This window comes from Malaclemys terrapin, chromosome 9 (genome assembly GCF_027887155.1).
Source record: "Malaclemys terrapin pileata isolate rMalTer1 chromosome 9, rMalTer1.hap1, whole genome shotgun sequence".
Lineage (NCBI taxonomy): Eukaryota > Metazoa > Chordata > Testudines > Emydidae > Malaclemys > Malaclemys terrapin.
In genome coordinates this window covers 62,083,555-62,099,281 of record NC_071513.1, presented here as the reverse complement: position 1 = coordinate 62,099,281, position 15,727 = coordinate 62,083,555, and the positions used below count along the sequence as shown (strand labels likewise).

Sequence of the window (15,727 nt, the reverse complement as noted above, 5' to 3'; positions counted from 1 at the left end):
GGCAGATAATTAATACCACCATGTATTCTTATTTAATTTCACACCCTGGGTAGTGCCCTCAAGATGAGTATTTTGCAATTTGCAGTCAACTGCCTCCTCAGTCCTGGCCAGACCCAATTTATTGTTAATGGCAAAGTCTGAGATGGAGGAGTTGTTGCGTGGGGCAGTCCTTGAATCTGTGCAATAGGGCTTCCATGAAAGGAAGAGAGTCAGATCTGAAAACTGATTTCAGTGCTTTGGTGGGGGGCATTGCATCTAGCATGAAAAAGAATCATTGTTTCCACAAAAGGCCGCAACGGTCAGTCCCAGTTATTGGGGTGAGTGGGATCCATCCCTTGGGCACATAACAGCGTGCCAGCTTGGGTCCTGTCAGGAAATCATTTCCTCCCACAGTTCCTAGAGTGAGCAGCCAAGCTGTCCCACAATACCCTGTGAATGTGAGCAGTGGCACAGTGCAGTATTCTGCTAGAAATCTTGGGATATGTGCCCAATTTCCTGTATTGCTTGTTGTAGCCAGGTACAACACCAGTGCAGACATAGGGTGTGAGAGCACCCCAATGTGGTCATGCTAGTATGGGTTAGGCTACCACGGGTTCGCTTACCCTGTGATTGCCTCACCTGTGCTTAGCATGCAGTGAAGACATAGTTTTGATGTGTGCTGGTTCCTTGCAGCGGGGTTGGAGATGTCACTACTCTGCTACTCCTCCTGCATCCAAAGGAAGAAGCAGAGAAAGTTAAATCAGGGTTTCAAAGTTCCTAGACCCACAAAGTGCAGTGCTTGAACTGGTGGCTGGGGAGGGACCCTGCTTCCTGTAAGGGGGGATTTGTTCCTCTGTGTGTTGGGTGCATCTCATGTCTGGAGTTGTAGTAGTTTGTGATGGCTCTGCCCATTCCTTTGTCCAGTTTAACCTCTCTGCAGGCTCTAGTATGGGATGGTGCAGGATGTACTTTCCATAGTGCTGCTGTATTAATTTAGGCTTTGTGCCTGTAGGAGGTAATCATTTGGGGAGCAGTGCTTGGAAACTTTCTTTTTTCATTTGGGTTTAGCCTCCTAATCTAAACTGGTTTCTCCTGATTGCTGACCTTTCCTGGAGCTGAGGCAACAGCTGCCCCACACGCATGAGTCCCAAGAAAGACACAACGCTGGCTGTTGTTGAGCCCAGCCAGATTTGAATGCAAGGTACTTAGTTCGCACCTTCCTGTATTACTAATCTTAGTCATTCTAGGAGTCGTTGGGGAGGTTTGCACAATATTAAAAGTTAGGCTTTGGATTAGGGTTTTGTTTGGAAATACTGCTTAAAAAGCCTGTCAAAATATAGCAGAACAGAGAGATTACACTGAGCTTTTTGATAGTGACAACACCGGAGTACTTTACACCGTAAAAACTATAGGTCCAAGCCTCAACTTGTGTAAATTGGCCTATCTCCATTGAAATCAATAGAGCTAGGTCAGTTGACACCAACTGAGGATCCGGGCTTTGACTTCAGAACACGGCTTTTGCAATATCAACGCAGAGCACTGGCCGTTTCTCTCCTGTTGATGTTAATGAAAATTGTGTGGTTAAACTGTTGTGCACCAAAGTGAATATTCATTTACCTTTCAGAGGGGGTATATTTTAATTTGGATTCATGGAGATTTCATTCCTAACTCCCAGCCTTATTTTAGCATTCAGGGATCTATTCATATACCTCTAAAAACTGGTTCTGCTGATGCCAGTGGCAAAAATCTCTTTGAGTTCAATTGGCCTTTGGTCCAAGTCCTCAATTGACATAAATGGTCACAGCTCCTCTGGTTTCAATAAAGCTACATTGATTTACACCAACTGAAGATCTGGTTATATAGCTTTAGTTTGCTGCTGCTGGGGTGTATTTTAGAATAGCAGTTGCACATTTGTGCACGCTAAGTATTTTTAAGATTGCAGAAAAATGTCCAATAGGAGCCCTTGGTTTCATAACTTTCCAAAACATTCATATTTGGGGTTGAAATTTACCATAACTGGTCTCTGCCTGAAAGTGATTTGTTTTCCTTAAAGTTTGAGCAAAATCTTTTGAGCTATTTTAATTTTTTTAGTTCAACAAATGTGAGAAAAATGCTTTTCCCTTCCAACAAACAAAACAGAAACAACCCCAAACACAATCTAACCACATTTCTTTTTTTACACTGTATTGCTGCAAACCAGCTGTAGTTTGACATTTGAAGTATAGCATGTACATGGCACCCTGAGGACTAGTCACTCTGCTTGACTTGAAATACAAAATTGGTTTGTTTTTGGAAAGCTCTGAGCCTTTGAAATCTGCAGCCTGTGCGTGCGCCGTAGAACTGCCCTGTTCCATCGATAAGTGCACACCTCAGGAGTGAGCATTGTGCATGCTTTCCATTTACTGTGGTAGAGTCAAAGGCTGGCCTGGCACTTTCACCCACTCTCCTTCCACCCCGCATTCTGTTCACAGTGGAGATGAAGAGACAGGAACAGGCATGTGACGGCCTGGCTGGTTTCTGTTCAGCAGGATTGTCATGGTGTTTGGCATGGACGTGGTCTTCAAAGAGGGCCATGTGATATGTTTAAATGAACAAAGTGTCTGAATGTTAAAATGTAAGGCAGTGATTAGAAAACAGTTCTATCAAGCTGGGAATGGTGCATATAAAGTGGTGGAAGTACATGTATAGCTAGTAAGATGCTCAATTCCAAAAGCTGATTCCAAGATACGGAGGTGCCCTGATACCATGGTGATCAGTGACCCTACAGAAAACTAGATGGGTAAGGAGATGAATAGCTGTATTACCAGCTCTGTAGCACTCCTATTGTCCCTCTCTCAAGTGCATTTTCAGAATAGTTTTTGTGGATTGTACTGATCAAAGGTCTGCGGGCTACTGCTCAGCTCCTCGGAGCTCACAGTCTCTGTTGAACAGCCTGACAGCGTACTGCCATGATGCAAGGGTAGCTCAAAGGTTTGTTGAAGGGGAATCTATATACTCAATGAACATGGTCACACTGAAATTAAAAAATAGCTTTCAACAAATATTTTCTGAGAAATGTTTCATATGGCTCTCCTGTGTCAATGACTGTGCAGTATCCCTGCACCATGATTGACTGACTGAGACCATTCCAGAAGGACATTACAAACCATTGAGCAGCCCTGAAGAATCCATGCCGCAAGTGTAGCACAAGGCATGGTCTTTCCCTGTTCCACAATGGTATACAAGATGGTACAGTAAATACGTGGCAAGTACAGAAAAAGCATATACACCATCTAGAGAGAATTTAATGGGTGCTGGTCACTGAAATGACATCACTGATCAATTTTCTTCTTCTTTTACCTCTAATTTGAAAAGAGCATCTTTATTTTAGTAACTGTTCATGATGCACTTGGAGGAGATTTTTTTAAGGGAGGCTTAGCCACCTCAGCTCTAGGAACAACTGTGTGGTTGTGATGTCCTTATCAAACAGAACAGATGGCTGTGTTTAGTAAGTCACCTGCCCAGCACCCTTGGCAGCTATGGGTTTGAAATCTGATACGTATTCCTGAGCCTGTCTCAGCGGTGTTAATGCAGTTTGCCACTCAGTCACCATGGTGTCAGTGCTTTCTTTCCCCACATGTATGCCTTATTGATGGAGACTGTGTTTTGCATTAAGATGTAATGGGATGAATTTATTATCATATTTCCAGCATTATTAAAGTCTTCAGGACAGTGCTAATCATCTCTAATTAATCTCCGCACCAAGGAATGTAGAGTACAGAAAGCTTATATCAGAGTTCTATAATTGGGCTAAAGGTTCTCCCTCAAGGCTAATACTAAATAAGAGAGAGCTGCCAAGCTTGCTATATGATAACAATACTGACTTAAAAGTATCATTAGGAGACTAAGGATCGTTTTGTTGATCTTTTAATATTCTGTGTTCTATATCAAGTTCTTAACTTTCAGGGTCCTTTGTGCTGTTGCTTTTTAAGAATGCCTTTTATATCCTTTCAGCTCTGAATCTGCAGGCCTAATCATCAGCTTCCTACAGCATTCATCCAGGGAGTTTACTGAGTGAGGAATTCTACGAGAGCAGCTTCTCTTGGGGCTTCCTACAGCTTTCTTAAGGAGACATTACATTCTTCCAGATAGCTGCTTTGGTTCAAATCCTCTGGCCTTTTGCATGGGCCTGTTAGGTGCATAACCTACAGAAATGCCATGTTTCAGTTTTATGGGATGGGCACAGAGGTGGCATGAAGGGTTTCAGTTCTCAAACTCCATACACTGTGAATCTGAGCCCTTCCAGGGCTCTCAGAGCAGGGGTTCAGAACACCTTTGTGCGGACGGGCTATGGGAGCTAAGGGGAAGAGTCCAGCATCCTGAGTAACAGCAGCTTGGAGCTAAGGATATTAGGTACAATTTTCAAAAGAGCACAAGTCCTATTTTCAAAAGTGACTTAGTCACATAGGAGCCTAAGTCCTATTAACTTTCAATGGAAAATCTTAAAGCTCGTCTATACAAACACTTAGGCCTGGTCTACACTGGGGGGGATCGATCTAAGATACGCAACTTCAACTACGTGAATAACGTAGCTGAAGTCAACGTACTTAGATCTACTCACCGCGGTGTTTTCACTGCGGTGAATCAACTGCTGCTGCTCCCCCGTCGACTCTACCTGCGCCTCTCGCAGAAGTGAAGTACAGGAGTCAATGGGAGAGTGCTCGGGGGTCAATTTATCACATCTAGACTAGACACAAGAAATTGACCTCCACTGGATCGATCACTGCCCGCCGATCCAGTGAGTAGTATAGACATACCGTTGGTGTGCAGCAAGTAGGGATGTAAATCTACCCCACACTAGCTGGCTGCACACTAACAGCATAGACCTTGCTGCATGCAGTTAAAGTTCCCTGGTATTTTTTGATCTACCCCACTTTGAAGTGGGAGGAGATGAAAACCCACTATGGGATTTTTAATGCACAGTGGCAGGGTCCACATGGATGCTTACTGTGTGGCAGCTAGAGCGGGATAGATTTATACCCCACCCTGCTGCAAACTACGTTTTTGTATGGACAAGCCCTCATGCTGCTAAGGAGTGCTGGGCAGCAAACACTTTTCTTGTGCCCCAAGAATTGTTGAGATTTAAAAAAAAAAAAATTCTCATTCCAAATGAGTACAAAAAGTCAAAAACTTTTTTGCAAATCGATAATTCCCAAAACATTTAAATTCCTGTCAGTTGAAATGTTTAATTTCAATATTTTCCAAGCTTTTGTTTCAATTTAAATTTTTAAATTTTATATTCCCTTTTTTTAGTATAATCTAGACAATTTCAAAGCAAAGTCATTTCAGACAGAAAAAAACAAATATTTTCATTTTGAAAATGCAGTAATGAGTTATTTCAACAGTTTCAAAATCTTTATTTCAATATTTTTTTTCAATTTGGGGGAGTCCTCAGAATCAGTTCTTTCCTGGAAATGGTTTTGGTTTCAATGAACTAGCATTTTCTGATGGAAAAACATTGGAAAATTCCCAGCCAGGTCAACTCCTATGTCACTTTAATATTTTGGAAAATGTTACCCAGCTCTCATTTCTCAACCCTGCTTGCATTTACCTATGTGCACAGCTGATTTTCTTGGCATCAGTGTGAAGAATTGGCCCATAATGCTAAATTAGTCATGTTGTCCATGAAATGTATGTAATCCATGTGCATGTGAACATGGGGGTGGAAAACAGCTGTATTTTCTAAAATGTTGGGAGTCACGCAATGGACTTTGAATTTAAATGAGCAACAAACAAATATGTATTCCTGTAGACCTGCTTCTGTATACTGTGCACTTTTTATGTTTCTCATATTCATGTTCATGCACTAATTAGTCTGTAAAAGCCAAACAAGTAGAAATACTAACGAGTATTGCTTTCGTTGGGCCTGATTCTCCAAAGGGATCCAGATGCACAGCATCCCACTTGAAATCTGTGCATATGGCTCCTTTTGGAGAATTGGAGTCCTAGTCATTCATTATTTGTCAGAGATCAAATGTTAGTTACACGGGGAGGGATTTCAAAAAGTGTGTAAATGGATTAGAAGCAAAAGTCTTATTGCCTTTTGGCCAACAATGGGTATGTCTACACTGCAAAGAGAAACCTGTGGTGCCAAGTCTCAGACCCTGGGTCAACTGACTTGCGTTGGTGGGGCTCGGAGTGCAGGGCTAAGTGTAGATGTTCTCACTCATGCTGGAGCCTTGGCTCTGAAGCCCAGCAAGGGGGAGGGTCTCGGAGCCTGGACTCCAGCCTGAGTGGGAATATTTACGCTGCTACTTTTAGCCCTGCAGCCCAAGCCAGAGTGAATTGACCTAGGCTCTGAGACTTGGTGCCCAAGTTTTTCCTGGCACGGTTGACATACCCTTAGGCACTTTTGAAAATCCCTACTAACTGTAGTTAGTGACACAAATCTTCTTTTTTAATCTTTCTTTTTATTCACTTGCTGTACTTTTAAAGTTAAACCATATTTATATTTCTCAAACAAGGTATGTATTGAAAATAATGCAGATGTTAGAGATCTGTCTTAAGGGTGTATCCTGCTGCCCACCACCATAGTAGCTAAGTGCCTTCTGTCACAATTTCAGGCCAACTGCACCTGTATTCCTTCAAAGGCACCCACTGTAGTCTCTGGCTCCCAGCTGTCACCTCTCTTGGGCAGAAGCCTGTGTCTCACTCCCTGCAGAGCACAGCTCCCTGGATTTACACTGTGATGGCCCCAGCAAACCAGGCAACCTAAATGCTCATCTGCACTTCGCTTTCTCCCCAGAGGCTGTGACCACTGTATTGCCCACAGTTATAAGTTAATGCAAGCACAGTTATTCTTAGATGAAAGCATATTTAAAACCTACATACATGCTAATAAACTTACCAGAGGTCACCCTAACTCCAGTCTCTGGCTCTGAGTGGTGTCTGGTCTTCAAAACCTACAACTGGGTTTTGTCCCGGCTACAAATTTATGACTGTCTCAAAGTCAGAACCAGAACCCAGGCTGGACAGTTTGCCTGTCACCTTATACAGTTTGAGCCTTTGATCTCCAGTGTAAATCCACAGACAATGATCCAGTCCTCCTCATGTAGCTGGAAAACGCTAGGGTTTTGCATAATCAGATGTGGGGACTTTGCATTCACATGCCCCTACATATTCCCCAGGAAATCCACTTCCCATGTATTTTCCCAAAAGTCCATTCTTGTCTGGAACGTTTTCAATATAGCCCTTTGAACTCCCAGCGCTCACTTCACATCTCTCCCCTAGAGAGGTTACATGCGATCCTGGCCCACAATATTACATAAACTTTACATTTCATACAACGGAGCCCAAAGGTACTTAATCTTAATTCAATAAAGTCTCCCAAGGATATGTAGGAAATTGCCATATCTATCACACCTTCCAAGTAAAATCAATTGCAATAGCCAAGTCCTAATGGACTTGATGGAGTCTCTGGCACTTCTTCCTTTTGAGGTCAAAACTCTGCTTGGGATACAGCAGTGGTGTGGTTTTTAAGCTTTTTATTAATTTCATTTTTTTTTTTTGTTATGGGGTAAGACTAGGAAGGAGGGGTCAGTGTTGTGAGTGTCATTTTTATGGTGGGAAGATTTTTTGCAACATTTCCTAAAGTTGGTCACACTCAGGATTTGCCTGATCTCCAGAAGTTTTATTTTTACATTAAAAGAAAATGGGTTTCTTTTTTGTTGGGGCGGGGGGGGGGGGGTAACTCCTAAAACTGCTCATTTTAGGCAGTTTTTCTTCTAGGGACTTTCTTAACCTTTTGAATTTACTTAAAAATTGCATACTTGAGAGGGGAATGTGTCTCTCTTTTTAAAATGTTTTGTCTATACACCAGTATTTTCTCTTTGTGTTTAGTTACTCCTCTTTTCTCTGTTCTTCCTTGCTTTTCCTTTGGAAAAATATATTTTATGAATCGCCAAGATATTTTTATCTATGTTCTAACACATTCCTTTTATTGACCCTTATGGCACCTGCTATCGCTATGAATACAATACACAACCTGTGAATATCCAGCATGACTGTATATAGTGCAAATTCCATAATCAGGAATACCGAACTTGCATAAAATACACATAAAAGGATTAAAAAAATCCAGACAGATCTCATTCAGAAAAACCTGTATTTTTATACAAAATTTAATGAGTCACTTTCTCCGTGGTTGCAAAGCAAAATGCAACTTCAGTTTTGTTGCATTGTAAGGCAGGGCAGAATTTGGCCCTCAATATTTAAAGTTACATTTTATTTAAATAAAACTCCCCCAAATTATTTTTTTATTAGTAAGGAAGCTTCTGAATATAAGGCTGGGAGTAAAAACAGGTTGTTTTATTTGTATTACAGTAGCACCTGTGGGCCACACAACTCCTACTCCAGCCTAGCAGAATTTGACACACACATTTCACACTTCTGGGCTGACACTTTGTGATTCATGGTTTCCAGCAGAAATGCTGCTCCTTTAAATATAGTGGGTTTAAGATATCACTTTACTATAATTTAGCTCTTAATATTTTAGTTCAGGTGATTTTTGTGCCTATTGTATGTACTGTTCTGCCTTCTTGTGATTTTTAGTGCTTCATCATGACACTCAGCATCAACCGATGATGGAATAAGTGACAAGCTTTTAACAGTGATATGACATAAGAGTGGGAGCACATGACACTGTGAAGTTATTCAGATCTGGCTGACACTGACATAAAATATAATAAATTAGAACCCTTAAATTGCTAACTCAATTTCAATGTTTCATTCCTTATGGGTTTTGTCTATTGTAGGACATCCACCTCCTAGATTGTAATTTGACTGTAAGAAAAAGCATTTTCTTTTACTTGTATGGTATCTATCTAGAAAGTAGTTTTAATTCTTCCATTTCTGGTTTTGTTTTTGTTTTCCAAAAGAATCGGATTTGCAGATCTGCCAGCACAGAGCACCAACCTGTTGCACTAAGAAGATGGAAGAAAGTTACCAGACAGCTGTTCGGAGAGAGAGGACTCACAACATCCAGGCCTTGAACTTTGAACTGAAATATATGATAGTTGGTCATATCACAGCTTTTCAAGGTAGGAAACACATGAAACTTCATGACCCCACAAAATAAGCATGCTAATGTTGTAGACATTATTTAATTTCTACTATATAATTGCAGGCAAGCTTCTCTACCTTGTGTATCATTTCTGCTAGATGTCGAGACATTGTTTGTGCCTCAGCTTTCTATGGCCTTGATTCAGGAAAACATCCCTATTCAGGAGAGCACTTGGGCATGTGTGTTACTTTATGTGCATGTTTAAATTCTCTACTAACTAGACATGGATTTAAGCAAATGCCTAAGTGTTTAACTGAACTTGGGCCTACCTTCTAGGCTTGAAAAAGACAGACTGGGATTTTCAAAGGCACAAGTGGCAGATGGACACTAAGACCTGAAAAGGAGTTTTATAGCTCAGAAGCTTGTCTCTCTCAAGACATTGATCCAGTAAAAGATATTACCTCACCCACTTTATCGCTCTAATATCCTGGGACCAACACGGCTACAACACTGCAAACATTTTTACCTACATTCTCCCACTCAATGTCAAGGAATGTAGAGACACAGAAAGTAGAATAAAATGTTTTTCTTCCTGATCACTGATACAGTTCAGAGAGAGAATTATCATCTGACTAACGCCTTAAAATGTTTCACAAACTACTGAGTCACTTGAAGTCTGATTCCTTTTTGAAGAGTCGTGGCACGCAGTTAAATGTGAGTGCATGAGGGAATAGACATTTGAAAGATTATCCTCCGAGCTCTGAAGGGAGTGACAGTTATCTTAATAACAAGTAGATTTGTCTTTCATCTGGAGATTGCTATATTCGGGCTGGTGTCTTCTGGTCACAGTATTACTAAGGAAAATCAAATGCTTGTATAGGAGTTATATTGCAAAGTGCTGAACACTCTGTCGGCAGTCCAGCAAAGCACTTACACATATGCTTAACTTTAAACGTGTAAGTGGTCCCATTGATTTCTATGGGACTACTTGTGCTTAAAAATAAGTCTGTACTTAAGTGCTTTGTTGTATCTGGGCCCAAGTGCTCAGCACCTTGCAGGATTAAGCCTTTAAAAGAACTTAAAATATGCTAAACTAGACCAGGATTTATTTGATTAATAGAATGAGCATCATCCTGTATACTCAGTGTTATCAGGGGATTTGTAGAGCTCTTGTCTAGATGCTGCCTTTGGGGGGGGGGGGAGATGATCTAAAATAAATAGAAATTAGTACATGGCTTAAAGCAGTGTGTTTCAACCAGTGGTCCATGAACTCTGGGGTCAACAGACTATCTAAGATTTACTAAGGGGTCCGCACGCCATTCAAAAATTTTTAGGGGTCCTCAAATGAAAAAAGGTTGAAAACCACTGGCTTAAAGTATGACCATAACAAATGCTGAAAGCTTAAAAAGACAGTCAAATTACAAACTAAAAGTTTGCTTTTACTTTTGGATGTTACAAGCTGGAGGGAGGTGAGAGCAGGAGGGAACAGCATGAGAGACATGGCATTTTGCTTTATTTCACAGTTAATCTTCATAAATGCTTCAATATCCCACATGGCTTTAAAATCCAGTAGCAAGGCCCTTTTGAGCAGCCCTGTGGTAAAGCGGGGAAATACGTCGGCATTGTTAAATGCTGGTGAGTGATTCAAGTGATCTTTCAGTATCGTTTTAGAATAAAGATACGGTCAGAATAGATTAACCTATCAACCCCTTAGGTCAAGCCAGCAGTTTTATTCCTTGATGCTGATAAAGCCTTTTGAGGAAAGGAAAAGAGTCTTTGGACATTTCAAGTAGCTTAAATTTCCAATCGTTTCTTAGAAATGGGCAAATAGGTTGTTTATTGCAAGTTATGGACTGTCTTCTATCTAGGTTAGGTGAGAACTTTTGATAATGTAACTTTGCTTTGTTGCACTGAGAGCTTCATTTGTTCTTTAGGTTTTTCTTTGCACAAAACCAAAGTTCCTTTCTTCATGTGACATTCTGTTGCTAAGAGTGGTATGATACGGGACGCTTACCAAGAGAGACCTTTGAATTGAATTAGTTCGGTCCTTTTTTCCATTTCGTTTTTCTGCTGTTTTGAATTATTATAAAAAGTCAGGGCTGCAAACAGAGGAATCAACTTAGTCTCAACAAACCTTGTTTTAAAGGGCCTCAGGTCTTCCTCAGGCTTGGTGCTGTAGACGCAATAGAGCATCGGTCAAGATAGAGTGGCCACTTCTCCGGTTGCTTATTTTGAGGGTGTCTGCTGTTTGTGAAAGTTTCTTTGCCTTCTTGAATGTTTTACAAGATCTCCCCCTTTTAGAGGGTAGCTCGCTAGTAGGCCTTGTTGTCTACTCTTGGGAAAAATAAGCCTAGATGCTTTTATACACTCCCACAGGTCAAAACCATTGTATTATGCACACTTTGAGTGTGATTCTTAAAACTATAATACAGCTTTTAGGATGGGATTTTCAAAAGGGCTCAGTGTTGGCCGAACTCTGCTCCTGTTGGAGTCAGTGGGAGTTGGACTTTAAAGCGAGACTAGTTTGGCTAGTGATGAGCACATATGAGAGTTAGACACAAAAGCGATGCTCGGGGTTAAAATGATAAATGCATGTTTAAAAACCCTCCCAGTTGGGCAATGTTGTTTCTCATTTTGTTGTGTGGAGGCTAAATCCCATTTACGTAGATGGCCGTAATTGGGTTCTAAGGGTACGTCTTCACTACCCGCCGGATCGGCAGGTAGTAATCGATCTATCGAGGATCAATTTATCGCATCTCGTCTAGACGCAATAAATCGATCCCCGAACACGCTCCCCGTCGACTCCAGAACTCCACCAGAGCGAGAGGCGGAAGCAGAGTCGACGGGGGAGCCGTAGCCGTGAGGACCTGAGGTAAATCAATCTAAGATACGTTGACTTCAGCTACGCTATTCTCGTAGCTGAAGTTGCGTATCTTAGGCTAGCCCTCCCCAAAAGGGGGGGCCGATTTTAAGATACGCAAATTCAGCTACGCGAATAGCGTAGCTAAATTCGGTGTATCCTATTCGACTTACCCCGCTGTGAGGACGGTGGCAAATCGGCCGCCTTGGCTCCCCTGTTGACGGCGCTTACTCCTCCTGACGAGGTGGGAGTAAGTGCGTCGATTCAGGGATCGATTTATCCGTCTAGATGAGATGCGATAAATCGATCCCCGAGAGATCGATTTCTACCCAGCGATCCGGGCGGGTAGTGTAGACTAGCCCTTAGATTGATCTCCCCCACCCCCAAGTGTAGACCAGCCCTAAGAGTATTAATGGGAAGGCTTGAATGTTTGATTAGAGAGGTGATTTTGATGCAAGTAGGGCAATATGAAGAGGGTTCAACTGAATACTCTTTCTGACATGCATGTTAATCCCAAAAGGTTGTCTATATTTTGGACTGAGGAGACTTCATTTTATTTTTATTAAAAAAAACAACAACAACACAGGTATTTAAATTATCCTGCAGTCAAAGCTGAACTAGAACTATTTTTAACAGCTGCTAGAGTCACGCAAAATGATTAGTGTATAAAACTCAATTAAATGTATTACATCTGTGGACAGACTTGTTATTTTTGGATTAGTGCCCATTTCAGACATATGGACAGCTTTAGCACTACTGCTGAATTCTTTTTTTCTTTAAATTTTGCAATATGAGCAAACCTGTGCTAGTGCAAACACTTAATAAATCAAACTTTCACATTCTGCAAATGTCTTAGCTTGTGTTCCTGCCTCTTATGTTGTTGCTGTAATACCTGAGTGGAATAGGAAAAGGGACCACTTGGTCTTGGCTACAGGTCTGGCAGACACCTTTCCTGGTAATGTTGGGGATGGATGGATGCTAGTAGGCTGATGTCAGCTGGCCAATTGGATCATGAAAGGCACCACCAGTAATTGGGTTCTACGGTGATGAAAGAGACAGATACCCTGTCATCTGAATCAGGCCCTGAGTATCTGAGATGATGCAAAATCAAAAAGTCTTTGTGTATATGGCACATTGTAAAGGTTTCATGGGCAAATTCCTGGATTTATTATTTAATATGTTATATCATGGAAAAGTCTAAAAGCCACAGCCGCTGTGCAGACATATTGTTAATGATGGTCCCAGCCACAGTCCCTGGCTTACAGTCTAAAAGAGAAGATTATGAAGGTGGATGGGACAAGCAAGTGGGCCAGGGTGGAGAAAAGAGTGAAACAAATGAATAGAATAGAATGTTTACAGGTCTTAGTTGGCCAGGTATAGTGATCACAGCATGCCAACTTCCTAGCCACTATCCGGTTGTACTTTACCATATGCAGTATGGGAAAGTTCAATCCATCCCATCCCTCAACCCCACTGTCCAGCAGATCCTCCTCCTTCCCCAGCCTGGGATAACCAACTAATCCCTTTCTTACTTTTAAAATGAACAGAACCTCAACCTTATCACTAACAAAGCCTTTCATTCTTTAATTCATTTTGATAACAGAATATCCTTCCTTGAGCTAAGCATTCCTTTCTTCAACCTTTCTGCTTGCAACTCAACAGCTGAATTGCTGTAAGTTAGAGTACAACAGGTTTTGCTTGTGGTGATACTACACATTATCTGACACCTTCCCAGCCACAGCAACCCCCCCGTCACTCCCCGCACTCCTCATGGGGAGAGTTCCAAACAAGATGACTTGGATTCATTGTTAATGGATTAAAAGCAGTGCAAGTGTGGAGACTGAAAGTTGCTGTCAGAAGAGGTATCAATAGTCTGACAATAAAGCTTTGTTGTGTGCAGACAGCAGAGAGAAACCTGCCCTCCCTCCTCAGTGCCTTTTCAATGGAGCACTAACAGGTGCTCTGTATGAGACCACAGAAGGTTGGCTCTGCTCCTGTCATCTTACAGTGAGGCTAATTTGTGGTAATGAGAATCCAACTGCTAGTAATTTATTCATTTGGCTGATGATCTCTGGGGAGAGGCGGGACAATGTACTTTGAAACCTATACCAATTTTCAGCCCCCAAATTAGCAGGTGTTAGAGCTGCCAGAAAATGACTTGTATGAGTTTGACGGTTTCTGACAAATTTGGTTTCTCACTGGCATATTTCTCTCATATTTTATTTACTTTTCACAACAGACTAAGGAAATAGATGTTTACAGGCGCTGAATGAAACACTGTTGTGTGAACAAAAGAATATTGGCCATAAAGCAACGTTTTTATTCTGTGGGTCATAGTGTCAAAGCAGCCCTACTACTTAACATTTGGGTCTCCCCGTCCAGATTTTGTGTGTCCTCCTTAGGGCTCTGTTGTCCGATCAGACACAGCAGTAAGGAAGGAGCCATTTGAGTCAACGGGTGCAGTTCTTCCCATGGTGCCCTGACACACGGGGAATTCACAGCTGGTGCCATTCACTGGCCCTTCCTCCCCTTCACCCCTGAGGTGTCTGGAGGGGCTGTGAGGATGGCTTGCCCTACACAAAGTAGGGAAATGCAAGGTGGAGTGATTCCCTGTTACTATTGTATTGTTAATAAGAGTGCCTAGATTCCTCACTGAGACTGCATGCATATTAAGGGACAGTCCCTGCCCCTTGTCCCTCGCCCCCCCCAGTTTGTGATCTAAACAGGCAATAAGTGGGAGGGAAAATGGAGGCACAGACAGGTGAAGCGACTTGCCCAAGATCACCGAGCAGGTCTGTGGCAAACCAGGCTCAGACCTAAGGACTCCTGACTCCCAGGCTAGTGCTCTGCCCACTAGACCACTCTGCCTCCCACTTTATGCCCTTATTACAAAAGCCAGGTACAGTCTGGCCTTTTCTCAGTGCAGACAGTAAAATGACTGACAGTGCAGTAATCAATGGGTGCTGGATCTTCATGTCACTGGCGTCCCTGCCTGCATGACAGCTGGCATCCTAAGAAAGAAGTAATGTAACTAGCCAGCACCGCCAGCCTCCTGGCTGGCCTATGAAATGAGCATTCTACATATGAGTTTGCTGAGTCACAGGGCTGCTGACACATATTTTACTGAACTTGGAAATATTAGCTTGAAATGTGGGCAACTGGTTAGCAAAGCTGACATGCAATGAAATTTACAAAACAAAAAAAGACTTGGCTGCAGAAATACATTCTGGTTTGTAGTTAATTACTATATGAAATGTAGGCACAGTGTGGTGAATGGATGCCATCCAAAATCAATGAGCTATTTAAAAAAAAATCCTGCCTGTGGTTTCCATTATTTACTGCTGGATAATAGAGAAGTAGGAGTCGTGTTTTTAAATAGTTTTTTGTAATCTCATAATACTTGGTCTTTTATCCAGACAAACTGTTGCACACCCCTTTCCACATGCATGACCCTGCTAAGTAGAGTCCTGTACCCTACTGACCTACTGAGCTGAAAGTTGGCCAGGATGTATAATTTTGTTTTGGCTTGGTGAACAAAGGACTCCCTACAGAGGGAGACCAAGGATAGGCTCCATTGGAGTATTTCTCTTCCCCTCCTGTACACAGGCCAAATTATCTTGGTTTGTAGCTGTGAAAGTTCTTATTTTTTTAAAAAAATATTTGTCTAAAAGGAAGATTGGAATATTCCTTTTAGCCGTGGCATCTTATGCATGATGAGCATTCATAGTCTTTTGTCTCCTGTTGCCTTTGTGTTTTGCTCATGTTTACCAGTTGGGATGGCACTATATCTTCACAGGTATAAGATACATTTGCTTACATCAAACTACATCATATTGCCACTACTGTCT

At 41.8% G+C, this 15,727-nt stretch overlaps 1 protein-coding gene across 2 annotated transcripts in view; it reads left to right on the top strand.

Moving 5' to 3' along the window:
• LOC128843392 (glypican-5-like) overlaps positions 1-15,727 on the top strand; it is a 646,741-nt gene that overhangs the window by 40,696 nt on the left and 590,318 nt on the right. For both annotated transcript variants that reach the window (XM_054040197.1, XM_054040198.1), the window contains exon 2: positions 8,895-9,056. In XM_054040197.1, coding sequence (XP_053896172.1) covers positions 8,895-9,056 — 162 coding nt within the window. The remainder of the gene's footprint in view (positions 1-8,894; positions 9,057-15,727) is intronic.